This window comes from Labrus mixtus, chromosome 22 (assembly GCF_963584025.1).
Source record: "Labrus mixtus chromosome 22, fLabMix1.1, whole genome shotgun sequence".
NCBI lineage: Eukaryota > Metazoa > Chordata > Actinopteri > Labriformes > Labridae > Labrus > Labrus mixtus.
In genome coordinates, this window is record NC_083633.1 from 13,993,283 (window position 1) to 14,009,363 (window position 16,081).

At 41.0% G+C, this 16,081-nt stretch overlaps 1 protein-coding gene across 1 annotated transcript in view; it reads right to left on the reverse strand.

The window, feature by feature from the left end:
* Positions 1-490: 490 nt before the first annotated feature.
* The window catches only part of cacna1c (calcium channel, voltage-dependent, L type, alpha 1C subunit), a 173,184-nt gene continuing 157,593 nt past the window's right edge, over positions 491-16,081 (reverse strand). The window contains exons 45-52 of the mRNA XM_061029521.1: positions 15,457-15,821; positions 12,869-12,997; positions 12,631-12,767; positions 12,402-12,499; positions 12,149-12,245; positions 11,832-11,940; positions 11,565-11,727; positions 491-11,064 (exon numbers count right to left, since the gene is read on the reverse strand). Of these exons, the coding sequence (XP_060885504.1) occupies positions 10,558-11,064; positions 11,565-11,727; positions 11,832-11,940; positions 12,149-12,245; positions 12,402-12,499; positions 12,631-12,767; positions 12,869-12,997; positions 15,457-15,821 (1,605 nt within the window). The 3' untranslated portion in view covers positions 491-10,557. The remainder of the gene's footprint in view (positions 11,065-11,564; positions 11,728-11,831; positions 11,941-12,148; positions 12,246-12,401; positions 12,500-12,630; positions 12,768-12,868; positions 12,998-15,456; positions 15,822-16,081) is intronic.

Consider the following 16,081-nt stretch of genomic DNA (forward strand, 5'->3'; position numbering starts at 1 on the left):
ACAGTAGCTTTTTTTTCCACAGACGTCTTACCTTGTCTAGGGACACTTTTAAAAATCCAAACTTTGATTTAGTCACTGTTGGTTTATAGGTGGGGTTCTGTTGGTTTTATTTGAGAGCTGATGAATGCCAATCAGTGAAGACTCATGCCGTATTTGTCAACTGGCATATTATTAGGTTAGTGTGCGTTTGGAACATTAATCTCTACATACATTTAGCATTAATTCAGATCTGCTTTGAGGAAAATATCTCAGATTCAAACAGCCCAAAAAGACGAGTGGTTTTTGAAGGGAGGCTAGTCTCTTGTTGCAGCAGTGAAAACATTTGTTTTATCTGGAGATCATAGAACACAATATTGAATCAAAACATAAACCCCCTGGACAGGCCGGCAAAATATAGAATACCAAGAAAGGTAATGAAGATAGTTGGTGACCCAGATTAGGTGTGAGGACAGAGGCCGAGCTGAAAGGTAGGAGAGAAGTGAAAACCAGCTGTAGGAAATGCAATTTATTTGCAATTTTTTAATAACATCATTCCTCAGATAAAAATGCAATGTTACAGGAATATACATCAGATATTAATTTAAAACTTGCTTTCAAGGGACCATACAGTCTAAATATACTTTTTCCTTTTTTATTTACTGGTAGCGTGCGTTATAAGCAAGACAGACTCTGTCACCAATGACAGACTGACAAGTTACAGATACAAACTGTACATGACTTATTTACAAATCAACTTTTTGTTTGGTTTTTCATTTCACTTTTTATTGAAAATAGGAGTAGAAAAGTGATTGAATTAATATTCTGATTTGTTTCTTTCCCTTTCTAAAATCTAAAATGAAATGAATGGAAAAATAAATAAATCAAGATCTCCTTTAGAAAAAAGAAAGAGAAGAAGAAGAAAAAGGTGTCAACCGTGAGACCGTGCGGTCGTCACAGAGGAGACGTGGTTACTGAGGAAGTCAAATGATGTTGGGCCAGTGTCACTTAGCAACCTCAGAACCAATGAAATCCCTCGCAGCCGAGGGGAAGTGGCTTATGTTAAAGAACTCAAGTTACAAAATGGCCACCTGCCTCCAAAGCTACTGCAAGTACAATGACACACTCTAGTTCATTTTCTGACCATAAATAGTGCTGTTATTAAATACTACATTTAACAGTAGCCTCACTACTAATTTTACAACAAATAGTGAACGCCTCTCTCCATACAAAATAAACTAACAGACTTTGCTCTGACAGAAAAGAACACAAACAAACAGCTCCATCCTGTCAAAGGCCCTTTAACACGTTGCATGAGTAGTGAGCTATGACTACAAACAAGATCATAAGACACTACTGACCAGTGGAGAACAGGGCCACGCAGCCCCGTCATGAACCCAGGAAACAAGGAACAGAAAACACTGCTGTGTGTGTAGCTTTGAATGGTCAGGCTGGCAAAAGGCCTGGATCAACCCGCCTGAATAAAACCAATGAATGTACGCCTGCGTGCTGTTAAAGCAGTGTTTTCACACTCACAGGAAGAAAACAGATACATGACGCTTCCTATGCTCTCTGATAGACCCAGTTTTACACACACAGGCACAACAGATCTGTTTCTTAGTGGATGTTGTGATTGTGTCCAAAGCTAAGCTAGGTGGCAAAAAAAATCCAACATATTCTTCCATTCAGGGCTGCAAAAACCCCCTCAAAATGAAACAAGGAAATATCCCAAAAATAAACAACTAGCCTCAAACCAGCTCTTGCATGTAAGTGCACCAGTATGGGCCTCACTGGATCCAACATTCAAGGGATGAAATCATTCACTTGTAAAGTAGCGCTTGTCAGTAACATTAGAGAGGGAAGTAGCAGATGCAGGGAGGCAGTGACATTCATGGATCTACTGACAGAAAGTCTGCATCGTGAAGCTACTGCTGCCAGAAATCTCGAGCTGAGTGTTGTTAGCATGTCCTGAAGAAGCTGGTACAGAAAAGGCCAACAGGCTGTGGGTGCAGCGTCACTCTGAAAGATGGTGGAACAAACTCTATGTCGGACTCTGATTTTTGTCTCTGTGCAAACGGGATCTCCTTTATGGTTGAACATACATGTAAGTGTATGAATTAAAGTAATAGGAGGAACGCGTGAGGCTTTCAAGGTCCGTACAACACTTAACAGTCTTCCTTAACAGGGGGTGCTACTACACAAAGGAAAGACCGCTCCTATGTTCTATTTCTAAATCTATCGGGCAAGCAACTATCATCTATTTGGTTTTATTTAGGGCTCCGAAACCCAAGAAGATAAGAGGCTTTAAATCGTGACCATATAAAAGTTCCTCACCAACAATGTCTGGAAGTTAACTTCATTTTCCCAAGATTGATGGGTGAGGATTTTACATGCAACTGAGTGTTACTTAAGAGAGTGAAGCCCAATACGTCCAGAGGTTTAAAACTTGTGCAACACTGTGAAACCTGAACAATAACTCTGAATTTAAAATGTGCAGACTGACTGGATAATTATTAATCTCTCAGTCTCAAGCATCATTTATTTCATCACTTTTTATAAGAAATGTGGGGCCGTTACCGCTAAGAGAATCTCTATGTGTCACTTTGTCAACCCCATTACATGTCCTCTCTAAACATGCTTCGACTAGCAGCAATCAAAAGTCAATTTCCAAACTAAGGAAACATATCTGAACAGATCTGTAGACCTCATGAAAACATTCAATGGGTGGAAATACAATTCAAACGGGTGCAGAGAAGTTGAACAGTATAGCACCACCTGGTCTGCATGTTTAGTCAAAGAACAAGTTCTTTCTTGATCCTCTGTAAAGTCCAGCATCAACATATCATCTCATTTCTTTGTTTATTTATATATTTATTTTTATATCTGATATCTAAAATAAAGGATAGTTGCAAAATAAACTTGTATTTAATAATTTATTCACTCTTTCACCTCCTGTTCCTTTCCTTAGTTTCCTACATCAGGCAATGCTCTTTCTAAACCTCGTAAAAAGGGAAATTAAAATCTGTATTCAAAATAGTGCTTTTAAATATTTTGTCAGGATCAAACAATGATCAACAAGCATGTCTGTTTACAAGAAAATAGATCCCACGGGTCAGCAATGGTAGATCCACAAGGACGTCTGGAAACAGGAAGAAAACAGCTCCTGCTTTCAGACTCAAATCCCACTGAAATGATGAAGTGACACATGTCTGTTTCTAGGTTAGAAGAAACACACTACTCTATTTCTATTCAAATGGTAAATGTGTGTAAAATACTATTTCCTTTAAAGCATGACAGGTGACATCTTTTCTTTCAGAGCAGCTTTAGGATCATTTGTAAAAATGTATAGCAGCTCGTTCTTTATACACTTAATACATTTCATCATCAAGTCAACTTTTTAAAATCAGATCTGGCAAAAATAACTGGGATAAAATATTCTCTTCCAGGCTTTATCTTGTTCCAGTGCTGCATATACTGTATTTATATGAAAAGAAAATAGTTGGGCTGCCACTGAACTTTTGATTTTCCTGCTTCAACAAATGAGAACTTCTCTGCACAGATGTTTTTTTTTTGGAAGAAAAATTGAAGCTACATGATTTTCAAGGCTCAAAGCATAGAGAGATCAAGTCCTTGATAGCTGTTTTTTTGGTTAGATGTCTTTGAAAGCTGAAAGAATGCATCTGAAGAGTGTGTTTGTGTGTGTGTGTGTGTGTGTCGCTGATGAAGGACTAGTAAAGAGAGCCTGGTGTCTCAGTGCTACAGTAGGAAAATGTCCAGACTTTGACCTGCGCTCACAGGTTGCTGGTAGGTTAATGTCTTTTAGCCACTTCATGAAAAAAACATGAAAACACATTTTTAAATCTCTCTTAACGATCAGATCAAATGAAGACATGCGGCTGGTTTACAGTATCCGTTTGTATGAACACAGAGCCTCTTACTTCTGCAGTCATAGCTGCATTAATGGCGCCTTACGGCACATTTTGTTTTGAAAATATTAAAATAAATACATTTTTATCATAGCTAAAAAGCCACATCGCTGGGAACACTCCTAGCCTTTCATGAAACAATGTGTCTTACATTTCAGGAGCTTTAACACGTTTCTTCTTCAGTAAAATGTTTACAGTTCTCCCATTTTGCTTTTGGTCATAAAACAGTCAATAAAGTTGGACTTTTTCAATAAATTCATTCTGACCCTCAGTCAGTAGGTCTTAATAACACATTTCATAACCTATATTTCATGACTACATTCCCAAATCAGTGTCCTCCTGCCCTTTCCATACTCTAACATTCTGATGATTAAATATTATATATTCATATATATATATATATATATATCTTGCTATAGAATGGTATATATGGTTTATAAAAATATACAATCATTGGCTAGTGGTGAGACAAAAGATACTATCATTCACGTAGGACCAATACTTGATATCCCTAAAGAGAGAAACCCATGCACATAAAACATTATTCGATATATCATTTACCATGTCAGGATTTGGGCAGCTTGAAATTCAAACATGAGGAATCCAAAAAATATTCTCCATCTATCATTCTTACCCAGAACAAACTCCCACTTCTTTAAATTAGCATCAACTGTCAACAAGATTGTCATCAGATTGTTAGAAACCAGCCGTTCACTTCCAGGTGAGGGCGGGACTTGAGTTGGACTGCATGGCAGCGGGCAGAGATTTGACTTTAATGAGCTGCAGATGGAGATCCAGAGGACACAGCTGATACAACTGGTTACTAACTAAGAACATAAAGCAAGAGCCAACAGGCACATAAACACACGGACTGCCTCTGGCGAGGTGGACAGTGTGACCTGCAAAACGTAGACTTAACTAATATCATTAATAACGCTTACGGCCCATTTAGTGGTTCAAGCTCCACAGACGTAGCTTTTCTTTGCTAGTTGGCCGGAATAGATAAAAACAAACACTCATGCTGTGTTCCATTTCCCCCCCATCACTCTACTTGATTCATTGGCATACAAGATATTACTCTCTAGAAAAAGTATAATATATATGCTTTTCATGGGTCCCTTAATTGTAATTCATATATTTTGAGCGATATTTAACTTGGAATTCAATTTTCAAAGAGCAATTCCCCACATTTTGCACAAGAGTTTGAGTTTAGATTACTCCCCAAAGTGTTCCTGTTTTTACAAAGTGTGTAAATGAAGTTAGATAATGTTGTCTTTGGTTCGGGGGCTTAGTCTGAGAACAATCTGAAAGATGTCATATAGTGATATTAACAAAAGCCAGTGTTAAAACTCCGGGTCATGAGGTCAGAAATGTGTGGGCAAAGAGAATCTAGAGGAGAGGATATTAGTTGAATTATGGGAAATGAAGTATTTCAGAGTTTGTTACTTTATAAGTGTGCACAGCGTCAGGCTAATCTGTTGAATGTTAGAGATGTTTTCATGTTTATTCTTCACTTTGAGCTTAAATATAGGAAAGGAGTAAATACGTGTGTGTTTGCTAACTAGCTTCTGTCTGTTTTTCTTTTAAATTCTGATTCAATCCAACAATATTCTGACAATGTGTTCTATGTCATAAGACTGTATCCCCTTAGTCCATCTTCCATACAACAGACAAGTGAAAGATAGAAGAGAAAGACAGAGACTTTGTCAAAAAAGAAGAGCCACCTTTCATGACTGAGGAGAACAAAGAAATGTGGTTTACTTTATCTCTTAACTTCTGACATTCATTTAAACTTGAGCTCTGTCCTTCGAAGGGTGTATAATGAAAAAGAACTGAGCCCGGTAGACACAAGATATGCAAAATGAAGCCTCCAAATACCCCACTACTGCTGTCACGTTTCCTTAAGAGAAGAAATACTGACTTCATAGAAATAGCTTCTCTGTTATTCTGATTATGACGCAACAAAACGACCGCAAAGCCCGGCACGCTCAACGTCAACGTGGGAACCTCGTGCAATACTGATGGTGCACCCACGCAGCTCAAGCCATTTAAAAAACAAACTGGAAACTGCTGAATTTTAAACTGCGAGCTGTGACTTACTGTAGCTGTCCCTATACAGACTCTGATGAAAACCCCAGGCGTAAGAGCGATAAATAAATACATCTATAGTGAACTGCAATGGACCTGATTTCAAGTATGGTAGGTTTCTCTGGCACGGAAACCACTGAGTTTACTTGAAAATGTAACAAACAGGGGAAATAAAGCCATTGTTATGATAGTGTTTTTTTTTTCACTTTCACAAGTACATTTACTCAGGGAACCTTGTATACAGTCATAGTTATTGCATTGTTTTTGCATATCTTGTGGGATGCAGGATTACACCCAATCATACTGTATACTGCAACACAACACTTCATGGTTAATGCTAACATGAAAACTGCAATGCGGCTCCAGTCCACACGGGGGCACCACAGACCTTTCAATCTCTCTCAACCCGAAAGAGCCTCTGAAGACACAACAAAGCCTGGTTTGGCACTTCTGATATGCAGGGTAACTTTACTAATACAAATATGCCTGTCTACAGAATGTAAATAAAGGAACAGAAAAAAATGATTGAAATTGAATTTAGTGCAACATCGACGTTCTTTTCATCTCTGATTCCTGGAAGTAGTACAGAACATTTATGACTGTTTACATCCGAAATATAACTTGGTCATGTCTGACTATGTTTCTGTGTTGGATGATTGGTCGATTAAATAATTAGAATTCAAAACTACCTTGACAGAGTGATACTCATAGCTGTTTCTTTCCTCTCTGACACTTCTGGCTCCTCTGTAGCAGCTTGGATACAAACACGTACTGCCTGTTCGTAACATTTCGTTTTTAAGGATTTAGACCTAATAGTCATAAGCCAGCTTAAAAAACAGGAGTAAAATTCTTATGTCGTTTGAATAAATACATTTTTGCCAGGGCCAATAGAACAAAATGTGTAAACAAAAAGAGAAAGCTTCTCTGCACACACATTAACATACTTGTCCTTGTTGTCTTTTTAAACCACTAGACTTCAAAAGACATCAGCTTATACTGAATGTGAGCCGCTAGCCTCAATGTATACTGTTAGCTTATGGTACCAATCATTTTCATATAGAACTATTTTTAATGAGGTGCTTTTAGATTAACTCCAGGTTTGATGAAGCCAAAGAAACAAACAGACTAAAAGATGATTCTATGACAACAGACTTCGTCAGAGTTTGCAGGATGATAATCACCACAGAACAAAAGCATTACCACTTAAAATAAGTTCAACATTCACATTTAGTTTGCATAATAATGTCAGAAGTCTGTAACTGGCACAGGATGCAGTGTATGGCAACATGTCCATGCATACCCTCTCCTGCCACAAACTTGCTCTGCTTAACATGTAGGAGTGAGTGCTCAGAAGCCGGTTCTGAACGATGAATGGCTAAAAGCGGACATGTGAAAATTTCTGTTGGTGGGAGTTGTCTAAGCAAGACTTGAAATAAAAAAAAAAAACTGAATTAACAAGGATATTGCCAAAGATTTTGACTTATTTAGAACTAAGAGAGTTTCAACTCATACATTTCTTTCTGCAGTGTTGACAAGATCTGCTGCATTGGCAATGTGTTGGTAACAAAAGTTTCATTTTGCCAAGATTCTAAGGGAACATTTGTTGTTACATATCTTCTACGAAAGTTGAATTGAATCATGTCAGTTTGTAATGAAATTAGGTTGCCTATAAATTGTAGTAATCCATACAAGGGATGTGATACTGACATGAGGAATGTTTCTTGAAAAAGACAATATATTGAAGAGAGGCTTGTGCCCTGTGGTATCTAACAAGGCCTGAGGTCCAAACCTGTGCCTCATTTAGAAAGGTCAATAAAAAGTTGTCAGCATGCTACCGAAAATCCAAGGAATTGAAAAAAAAAACCTAAAAACCACACCTGGGGATCAACTTCCCTCAGAATTGATTTGTATTCATTCATGTTAACCAAACAAATATCACTTCTTATCAATAACCAGTTCTGCCTGTGGTACAACTGTTTGAATGATAGAACAGGCAGTAAGAAACAGTTTTATTTCTAACAATGATAATAAATCTGAATGTTTTTGTGATATGAGCAGAACTCAGACATTGATGCCATTCAGAAGTCTTGCAGCATCTGTACACCAGCCCTAATAGTTCATTTGGAGTTTAAAATACAACTAAATCGATGAAACCATGTGATTACGATGTGTTTTAGCCGAGCGTTCTAGGCATCATCCTCACTTCTTTCATGAGGCATCACTGTGGCAGTGTGAATTTACTTCTACTATTCAGAGCAACCACCCACCATAAAGAAGAAAAGCAGCATTCTCCAAAAGGCTTGTTACCTGCCAAGCTGCAGTGCTGAAACTCATCAACCTGTAAACCTAACCTGTCACTCTGAACGCACCCATAAGTACCTCTAACCAGAAAAAATAGAGAAATGTTATGTGATGACTATTTTCAAAGAGAGAGTGGCTTCTGACTCTGCAGCTTGGCTAGAAGTAAAAACCGTGCTAAAGAAATCACAAAGCTTTGGAAGCATGCCTGTCCATGGTAACCCTGTGTTAAGGAGGCCCATTATCACACACATACATACTTACACACGCTCTCTCTCACACTCACTCACACACACACACACACACACACACACACACACACACACACACACACACACACACACACACAATACCATACTTGTAATGCTACCTTAATTTACTGTCTAGGCTTAAAATCAGCTTTTTAGAATACATAAGTAACCGCTCGAACACAGGCACGCATAAAAAGGTACATCCTTGCACACATTTTTTTCTCTTCTGGGAAAAATAAATAAATAAATAGATACAATCTGTAAAAGGTGCATACTGATAGAGAGAAAGACCCCTCTTTTAGATACACGCTACCTCACACATTCGAAACCGCATACATTCTGTACTAAAACGCAGACATACACCCGCACTCACAAAAATAGTTATACAATCGCACTCAAACACTACGCCCTGCTTCGATACTTTAAACCTCTTAAAATTCTCCTAAAATAAACTGAGCAAAAATACATTTATAAGACCAGCACCCTGATTGTGCAAACAAATCAAGGATAAATTAAACCAATAACATCATGAATATGAAACAAAATAGTCATGGCTAGCCAGTTTTGCACAATATTGAACTGTTAAATACATAGTGGGTGTGGTCTGTAGAGAGAGTGTGTGGCAGCAAATCCAATAGGATTCCACGCTGAGAGGGAGAAGAGGGTCTTGGAGAAGGAAGTGAGGTTGATTGACGGACAGAACCTCTGTAGATCCATGCCCAGAGTCTGTTTTCTATTCAACCGAACACTACCGGGTTCTCCTCCACCCTCCATCTCTGTTGCCCTGTTGGACACCTCCTGAGGGCTAAAAAAGCAAAAACCCAGTGATGGAGGGAGACAGAGGGTGGATTTATCAAGAAGGAGGGAGGAAGGAGCGAGGGAGGAGTGAGGAACGGCGAGGTATGAGGCATTGAGGGGGATCACTTTCTCTGTTTATCCACCAAATACTCCACCCTGCTCGGGACAAGAGGTGGGTGTGGTCAAACGGGGAAAAGCAGCGGTGAGGGTGCAGCCAGAACAAGGTGATGGACGAGGTGAGTTTTTCTCGAGCTTGCGTCTTATCAACCAGTGGATGAAAGAGCTGGCTAGCTTCCTGTTGGCCAGTAGCCCCCTTGGTCCATCCCTCAAACCCCCCCCTCCCCCTTTTAGCTGGGGATGGCATGTTACCTTAATCCCCCCCCCTCAGACTGGCAGGGCTGTGCTCCAAGGTTCTTAGCTTTGGAAGAGGAAGAAAAATGAGATTTAAAACAGGGTTTTCCTCGACCCTGTTTACTCAATACAGCGCTTCTTCATTAGTGAACCAAATGGGTACGGCCAGATTTGAATCCGTAACTGACCCCCACCCAACAAGCTGGTCTGTTGTCCCCTTCCTGGCTTCATGGCGGCCAGACAAACAACAATAACACAACACCAAAGTAGGCAGAGGAAATGAAAACAATAAACACACTATGTGAACAGCAGGAAACCAATAAAAGGACTTCCTGCTTTTGTTTCCTTTCTTCCTGCTTTCCCATCGTCACGACTTTTCTGCTCATCACACTTTGAAGACATGAGAAAACTGTGAGGCACTTTAGAGACACACGCAGACATGTGTGGATAACGCGCGCACACACACACAGACACACACACACACACACACACACACACACACACACACACACACACACACACACAGACAGACAGACAGACACACACACGTACAAAAAGTGAAAATCATAGATCACACACAAGCATACACTCAGATAGTATAGAGTATAGAGTGGCTCACTTTACTACAAACACACACACGTACAAACTCATATAAACTAACAAAAGTCATAACCAGGTGTTTAAGGTTGCGTTACTGGCCGCCATTGTCCAGAGCTGTCACGTCTGGCAGAGAGGCAGACAGTGTATGTGTGTGTGAGGGACGGGGACAGACAGAGCCAGCTGCGGCGTTGTCACCCAGCACTGACAGGCGTCAGTCTCTGATGATGTCAGAGGGGCCAGTCGGCCAATTGAACCCGTCAAGACGACTCCTACAAACTAGTCACACACTCCATATCCTCGTCCTCCAAAAGCCCGCTGTTCCTCTGCTGTGCTCCTCCAATCACAACTGAGCCTCTGTGGTGCCCTTCCTCCGTCCCTTCTGCCCCCTCCTCCTCCTCCTCCTCCTCCTCCTCCTCCTCCTCCTCTTCTTGTCCCCTCGCCCCTGCTAGTAGCTCCTGCCGCTCCTCCACTGAGGACGGCCCGTGAACGGAGCCTCTGCTTCCTGCTGCCTCTCCACTGCCCTCGCCGACCGCTCGTTCTCTGTGAGTAGCTGCTGCTGCTGTTTGGAAGGGGAGTAGGTTGCCGTTGGGGCTGTGCTGGGAGGTGGAGGAGGAGCTAGATGCGGCAGTTGTGGCTGTATTGCCGTTGAGTATGTTGTTGGCTGCATGCTCCATCTCCTCGATGGTCATGTCACAGACATCAGCCAACTCGGCTTTGGTTGCCTCGATGAAGGATGGATCCTGGGCAAAGTGACCTAAACCTTCTGATATTAACACCTTCAGAGAGGAATGGGAAGGGAAAAAACGGAGAGAGTAAAGGAGGAATATGGGGAGGAACAGAGGAGTGGAATGAAGGAAGTGGGAGAGATAAAAATCTTTACTATGGTAGGAAAACATTGAATGGTTACAGCCTTTATTTTACAGTTGTTTTAATCTAATGATTCATTTCTTGCTCTCTGTTAAGCAGTGCCAACAATAACCTCCTGCATCAAAGGTAATATCATTTATTGCTTTTTTAAAATACAAAATAAACCAGTGTCTACTTGATACCCTTGTCATGGGTGTCAGAAGTCTATGTATAAGATTTGACCTCTAAACATCACAGATTGTCTCATTTGAATACACTCTGAGGAAAAAAATACATCAAATTGTCCACAAAAAGGCAATCATTTGGGGTTCCAATATGTCAAACGGGACATATTGTAATTTCATCAATATCCTGTGTCTGTGACTACAGCGGTCCATCTATAACCTTTTCCAAATATACACACACTCACCGCCTCCACCAGACTGCCTGCGCTGCCATGACACAGTGAGCTGGAGTCTTTCCCCAGTAGTGAGGGCACTGTGAGCGACACCGGTCGGGGTGGTCTTTGACTGGGCACTGACACGCTAGGGCTAGGACTGGGCACCCGACTGTTTCCATTACTGTCGCTATACCTTGGAGCAATGAATTGTTATGATATTAGAATAATTGTTTGAAATATATTATGACTATTGGACAATTGTACAGGAAAGGTTCATTATGAGGCGCTCAGTCTTACCAGGGCCCACAGTTGACGGAGGGCAAGCTGGTATTGAGCTTTTCATGGGAGTTGGAGCCCTCTAGCCTCAGAGAGGGCACCCGCTGGTAGGATGCATCACTGCCCTGGGCTAAAAAAAAAACAAAGACAGTAGAAGGAACCATTAGTAGAAAAATATCAATCTCATAAAGTACAATAAAAAGCAAAAACAAGACAAGATTATTCCATATAAAATTCACTATTCTGAATTCAGCGTTTTTCCACATTTTATAAAAGTATAATTGCACTTGCTGAGGAAACTTTCTTGACAGTACATGTGGGAATAAGATGCGGTATACCCGTGGGACTGGCTGGAGGCGTGGAGCATAGCCGACTAAAGAGGGTAGGCGAGTGACTCCTTCTTAGTAGAGGACTCAGTCCTGCGACTGCCAGTGCCTGAAGGAGGACAAAGCAGAGGTCGAGAGTTATAGGAGCAGAGAGGTATGATTATGCATGGCGTAGAGTTTAACTTTAAAAAAAAAAAAATATATAAAGCTTCTTTCTGTGCAAGTGTGGGAATATATTTGGGTTTATTTTGTAGGAGACTTCTACCTGATGATGTACTAGGTGTAGAGGCACAGCCGTCTTCTGGGAGACGTCTGACCTTGACTGTCTCCTGAGACACTCCAGATGGAAGGATGATCTCCGTCCTGAAACACACACAATGAATAAGCACACTCTTTGCATGTAGAAACGAGTCAACAATAGAAAAAGTAGGATTCATATTATTTTGCCGTGTTTTTGGAAAGAGGTTTTTGTCTGGGCACGTGTGTTTACTCACCGAGAGAAGTGGGGCAGAGGAAGACTCTCCTAGGAGACTGCCACCCTCCTCCTCCTCCTCCTCCTCTTCTGTCTTCTACCTCCTCTCCTCCCTCCATGGGAGTCAACTGCTTACATTGTTCATCATGATACACAAGCCTAATAAGTACACACAGGCACAGAAAGAGGAGTTAATGAAAGGACCCGAAACAGTCAAGGAAAACTTGATTGTTTATGGTGTATGTGTGTTTCAGCAGTACATGTCAGAGGAGAGTGAGTGGTCATCCCCATGGTACTCCCTGTTGTCGCCGTAGGTCTCATCATATGTCTCCTCCGTTGAACCTTCACCTCTTTGGATGATTGGTAGATGGCTGTCACTTGAGTCAGAGCTACAAATGAACGAACAAGCACACAAACCAGACAAACACACAGACAGACAAAATGAACATAAACACAGATGAAAAAACAGGAAGACAAATAGGCAGACAGGTGTAAACATAAACACACAACCACACAGAAAAGAAGCAGCTGATCAGCTACATGTAAAAAACCAAAGGAGGAGCTAAGGAGGAGAGCCTGCTGAGGCTTAACTATTGCATGTGGGAAAAAGAAAGAGAAAAAAAAAACTAGAGGAAAGGAAGGAGAAGCAGGTGGTAACTAATTTGTTGCAAAATGTTAAAAAGCATCAAAGGCAACATCTGGATTATGACAAATGATAGGACAACTGAGGTGCAGACATCTTTAAAAACAAAGACTAGAAGAGACAGACGAATTGCTCATTACAGCTGATGTTGTCAGCGTATACTAAAGGGCCCATTGAGAAATGAAACGAGTACTTTTTATTCCGTTCTCATAATTCAAAACAAAGACCAGAAAGTCCAAGGATCAGGCACTGTCTTTCTACTAATCTCTAAAGAATCGATGCAAAGTCCGCATTAACCCAGATTACACTTTCTTACCAAATATATGATTAAAAGTGTTAAACCCTGTCCCATTATATTTTTTTCTTAAAAGCTTAAATGTAAGATGTGATTTTTATCTTAAGAGACAGGCTTGTTCTAAGTCTGTATATAATTCATATTAAGTTGTAATATCTTTGAATTCCAAAGATGTCTGGTCACCCTATCGCTCAACATCTGTTTCATACTCCAGACTTAAGCTTTAAAGGGCCCATATTATGCTTTTTCTGGTTTTATATGCTCTTTAGTGTGTTTTCCAAGTGTCCTGTGCATGTTTAGGCACATCTATGTGCAAAAATTCAAAGTCTGCGGAAACGCAGCTTCTCCTACGTCCTCCTGTTAGCTGCAGCATTAGCTGCATGTAACGCTCGGTTCTAGACCCCCTCGAAAATGTTTTGTCAGTGTGACGTCTTGTCAGTGTGAGATCACTGATCTAAGCCCATTGGCTCGTTGTGGCAAGCCCAGCAACTTCTGTAGCACGCCCACGATATGCCGTAGCCTGCGGTAGCACAGTAGAGCTAAGGTGCTAATGTTTTTGCTCCCCGGCCCTCGGAGCCAGAGTGGCTGAGCGACTGACCAATTACGGCAGAGCCGACAGGCCGACCGATCAGATCAGACTTGGCACACGTGGGGACTCTGAACGTGGGCACTTCAGAGCCTTAGAGAGAGAGTCAGAAGCGAGCCGGTGCATGGAGCGGCAGTACATGAAAACAGACACTTTTTTCGAACTTTAGCTATTGTGAACATACTTTAGTAGGTACATAGATTAAATATACAAACCCCAAAAAGGGCATAATATGGGCTCTTTAAGGAGACATCCTGACATTTGAAGAGGAATCTTCACCAAATTGTCTGCTTTAAAAAGAAAATATTTCAGCTGCCTAAAAACTACCTGTCAACAGCGGTGTTTCAAATGACAACCATAACAAACTGTGCAGCCTGTAGTTACTTAGCAGTATCCTTTATTATCAGTGATGAAGGCTTATTAATACAACAAACAATCCTTTTTCTTAAGAACAACTGGTGAAGATAAAAAGTAATAATAGTAAATGTCAAGATGTCCCTTAAGTCAACAGCAAACCCTGAGTTAGAACAGAATGTGGTTAAAAAAGCCCAAGATTGTTGAAATTAAGTGTGATCAAGCTGCCCGTCTCAACTCCGGGTTGATATGATCCCTTTGCTACATCAAGAAAATTAAAGAGGTAGTGCAAGCAGGCTAACTTTCCATGATGAACTCATTTGGTAAAGAGAAGTCTAACACCCAGAAACTGAAATAAAGCTGTCAGATGTTTCCACACTTTACTGTTATAACACAGGCCATGGACCAAGAGCAGACATGTCTAACCCAAACCTGCCCTAAAATACAATAAAAACAGCAGCAGTTAGAGCCTTTGATCAGAGAGGTTTGGCCGTGTTGCACCAAACTGTCCATCAATGGCTTTGGAAGCAGATTTTATATTTGCAGCACAGAGCCAGCACCAAGGCTTTTGCTATAGCAACTAAAGCATTATGTGCATAGCAACAAGTGTCACTATAGCACCCTGAGAGCAATGCCATTTTATATAGCATAAAAAAATATTTTTGTAATCTTTAACTAATACAACACACACACACGCACACACACACACGTTTTCTTTCTGTACCCTGGCAACATACCGCATGAGGGTGTCATAAAAACACGTCCTGCTTGCCATCAGATACAAAAGACAGAAAAAGAGAGGAGGAAGGAGAAGGAAAGTGAAGGAAATGGAAGTACTGTTTATACCTGAACTTAATAGTCATGTTGTTCATTATGTTAGCTGGCTAGCTTAGAATCTGTGCCCTTGGAAATGAAAGAGATAGACACTTGATAAGATGCAGATGTAACCTGCAGTCTGGCTTGAACTCACCTCTTTGGAGGAAAGCACCACGCAGATCTTGGCAGCAGGATGGGGGTGAGCGGTTGTCCTGTGTGTCCGTCCACAGTGCTAATGGACGGGCTCGGGAATCGACTGATTCCCTGCGCCACAACTCCGGCCATGCCGGTATTGTTTGCATTGTTTATGTTGGCATTGGAGCCGGATGAGGAGTAGGAGGAGGGGGTGAAAGTGGTCGAGTCCATGAGCTTCTCATGGGACGGGCTCTCGCCTTCGCACGGGGAGCCCTTCTGGCTGATGTGCAAGGGACGCTGGGTAGTGAAGGACTGAGGGAATGAAGCACGGCCATCGCTCTGGTTGTAGTAGTTGACATGGTTGCTGAACAAACCACCTGTACGCTGTGGGTTGAGAGGAGAAGGGTTGAATGAGATGGGTGAGAGAGATAGAGAACAGGAGGAAAAGGAATCAAGAAAATTGAAGAGTCAGAGAAAGGAGAAGAGAAGAGTGAAGGAACGATCATACAAGACAATGAATAAGATGAAAAGTGTAAACTGACAGCAAGTTCAAATTATATCAAAATATCTTTATAACTAACATTAAACAGTTATAACAACTACCATCACACTCACTGCTTTCAGCAACAAACCCTTACACAGCC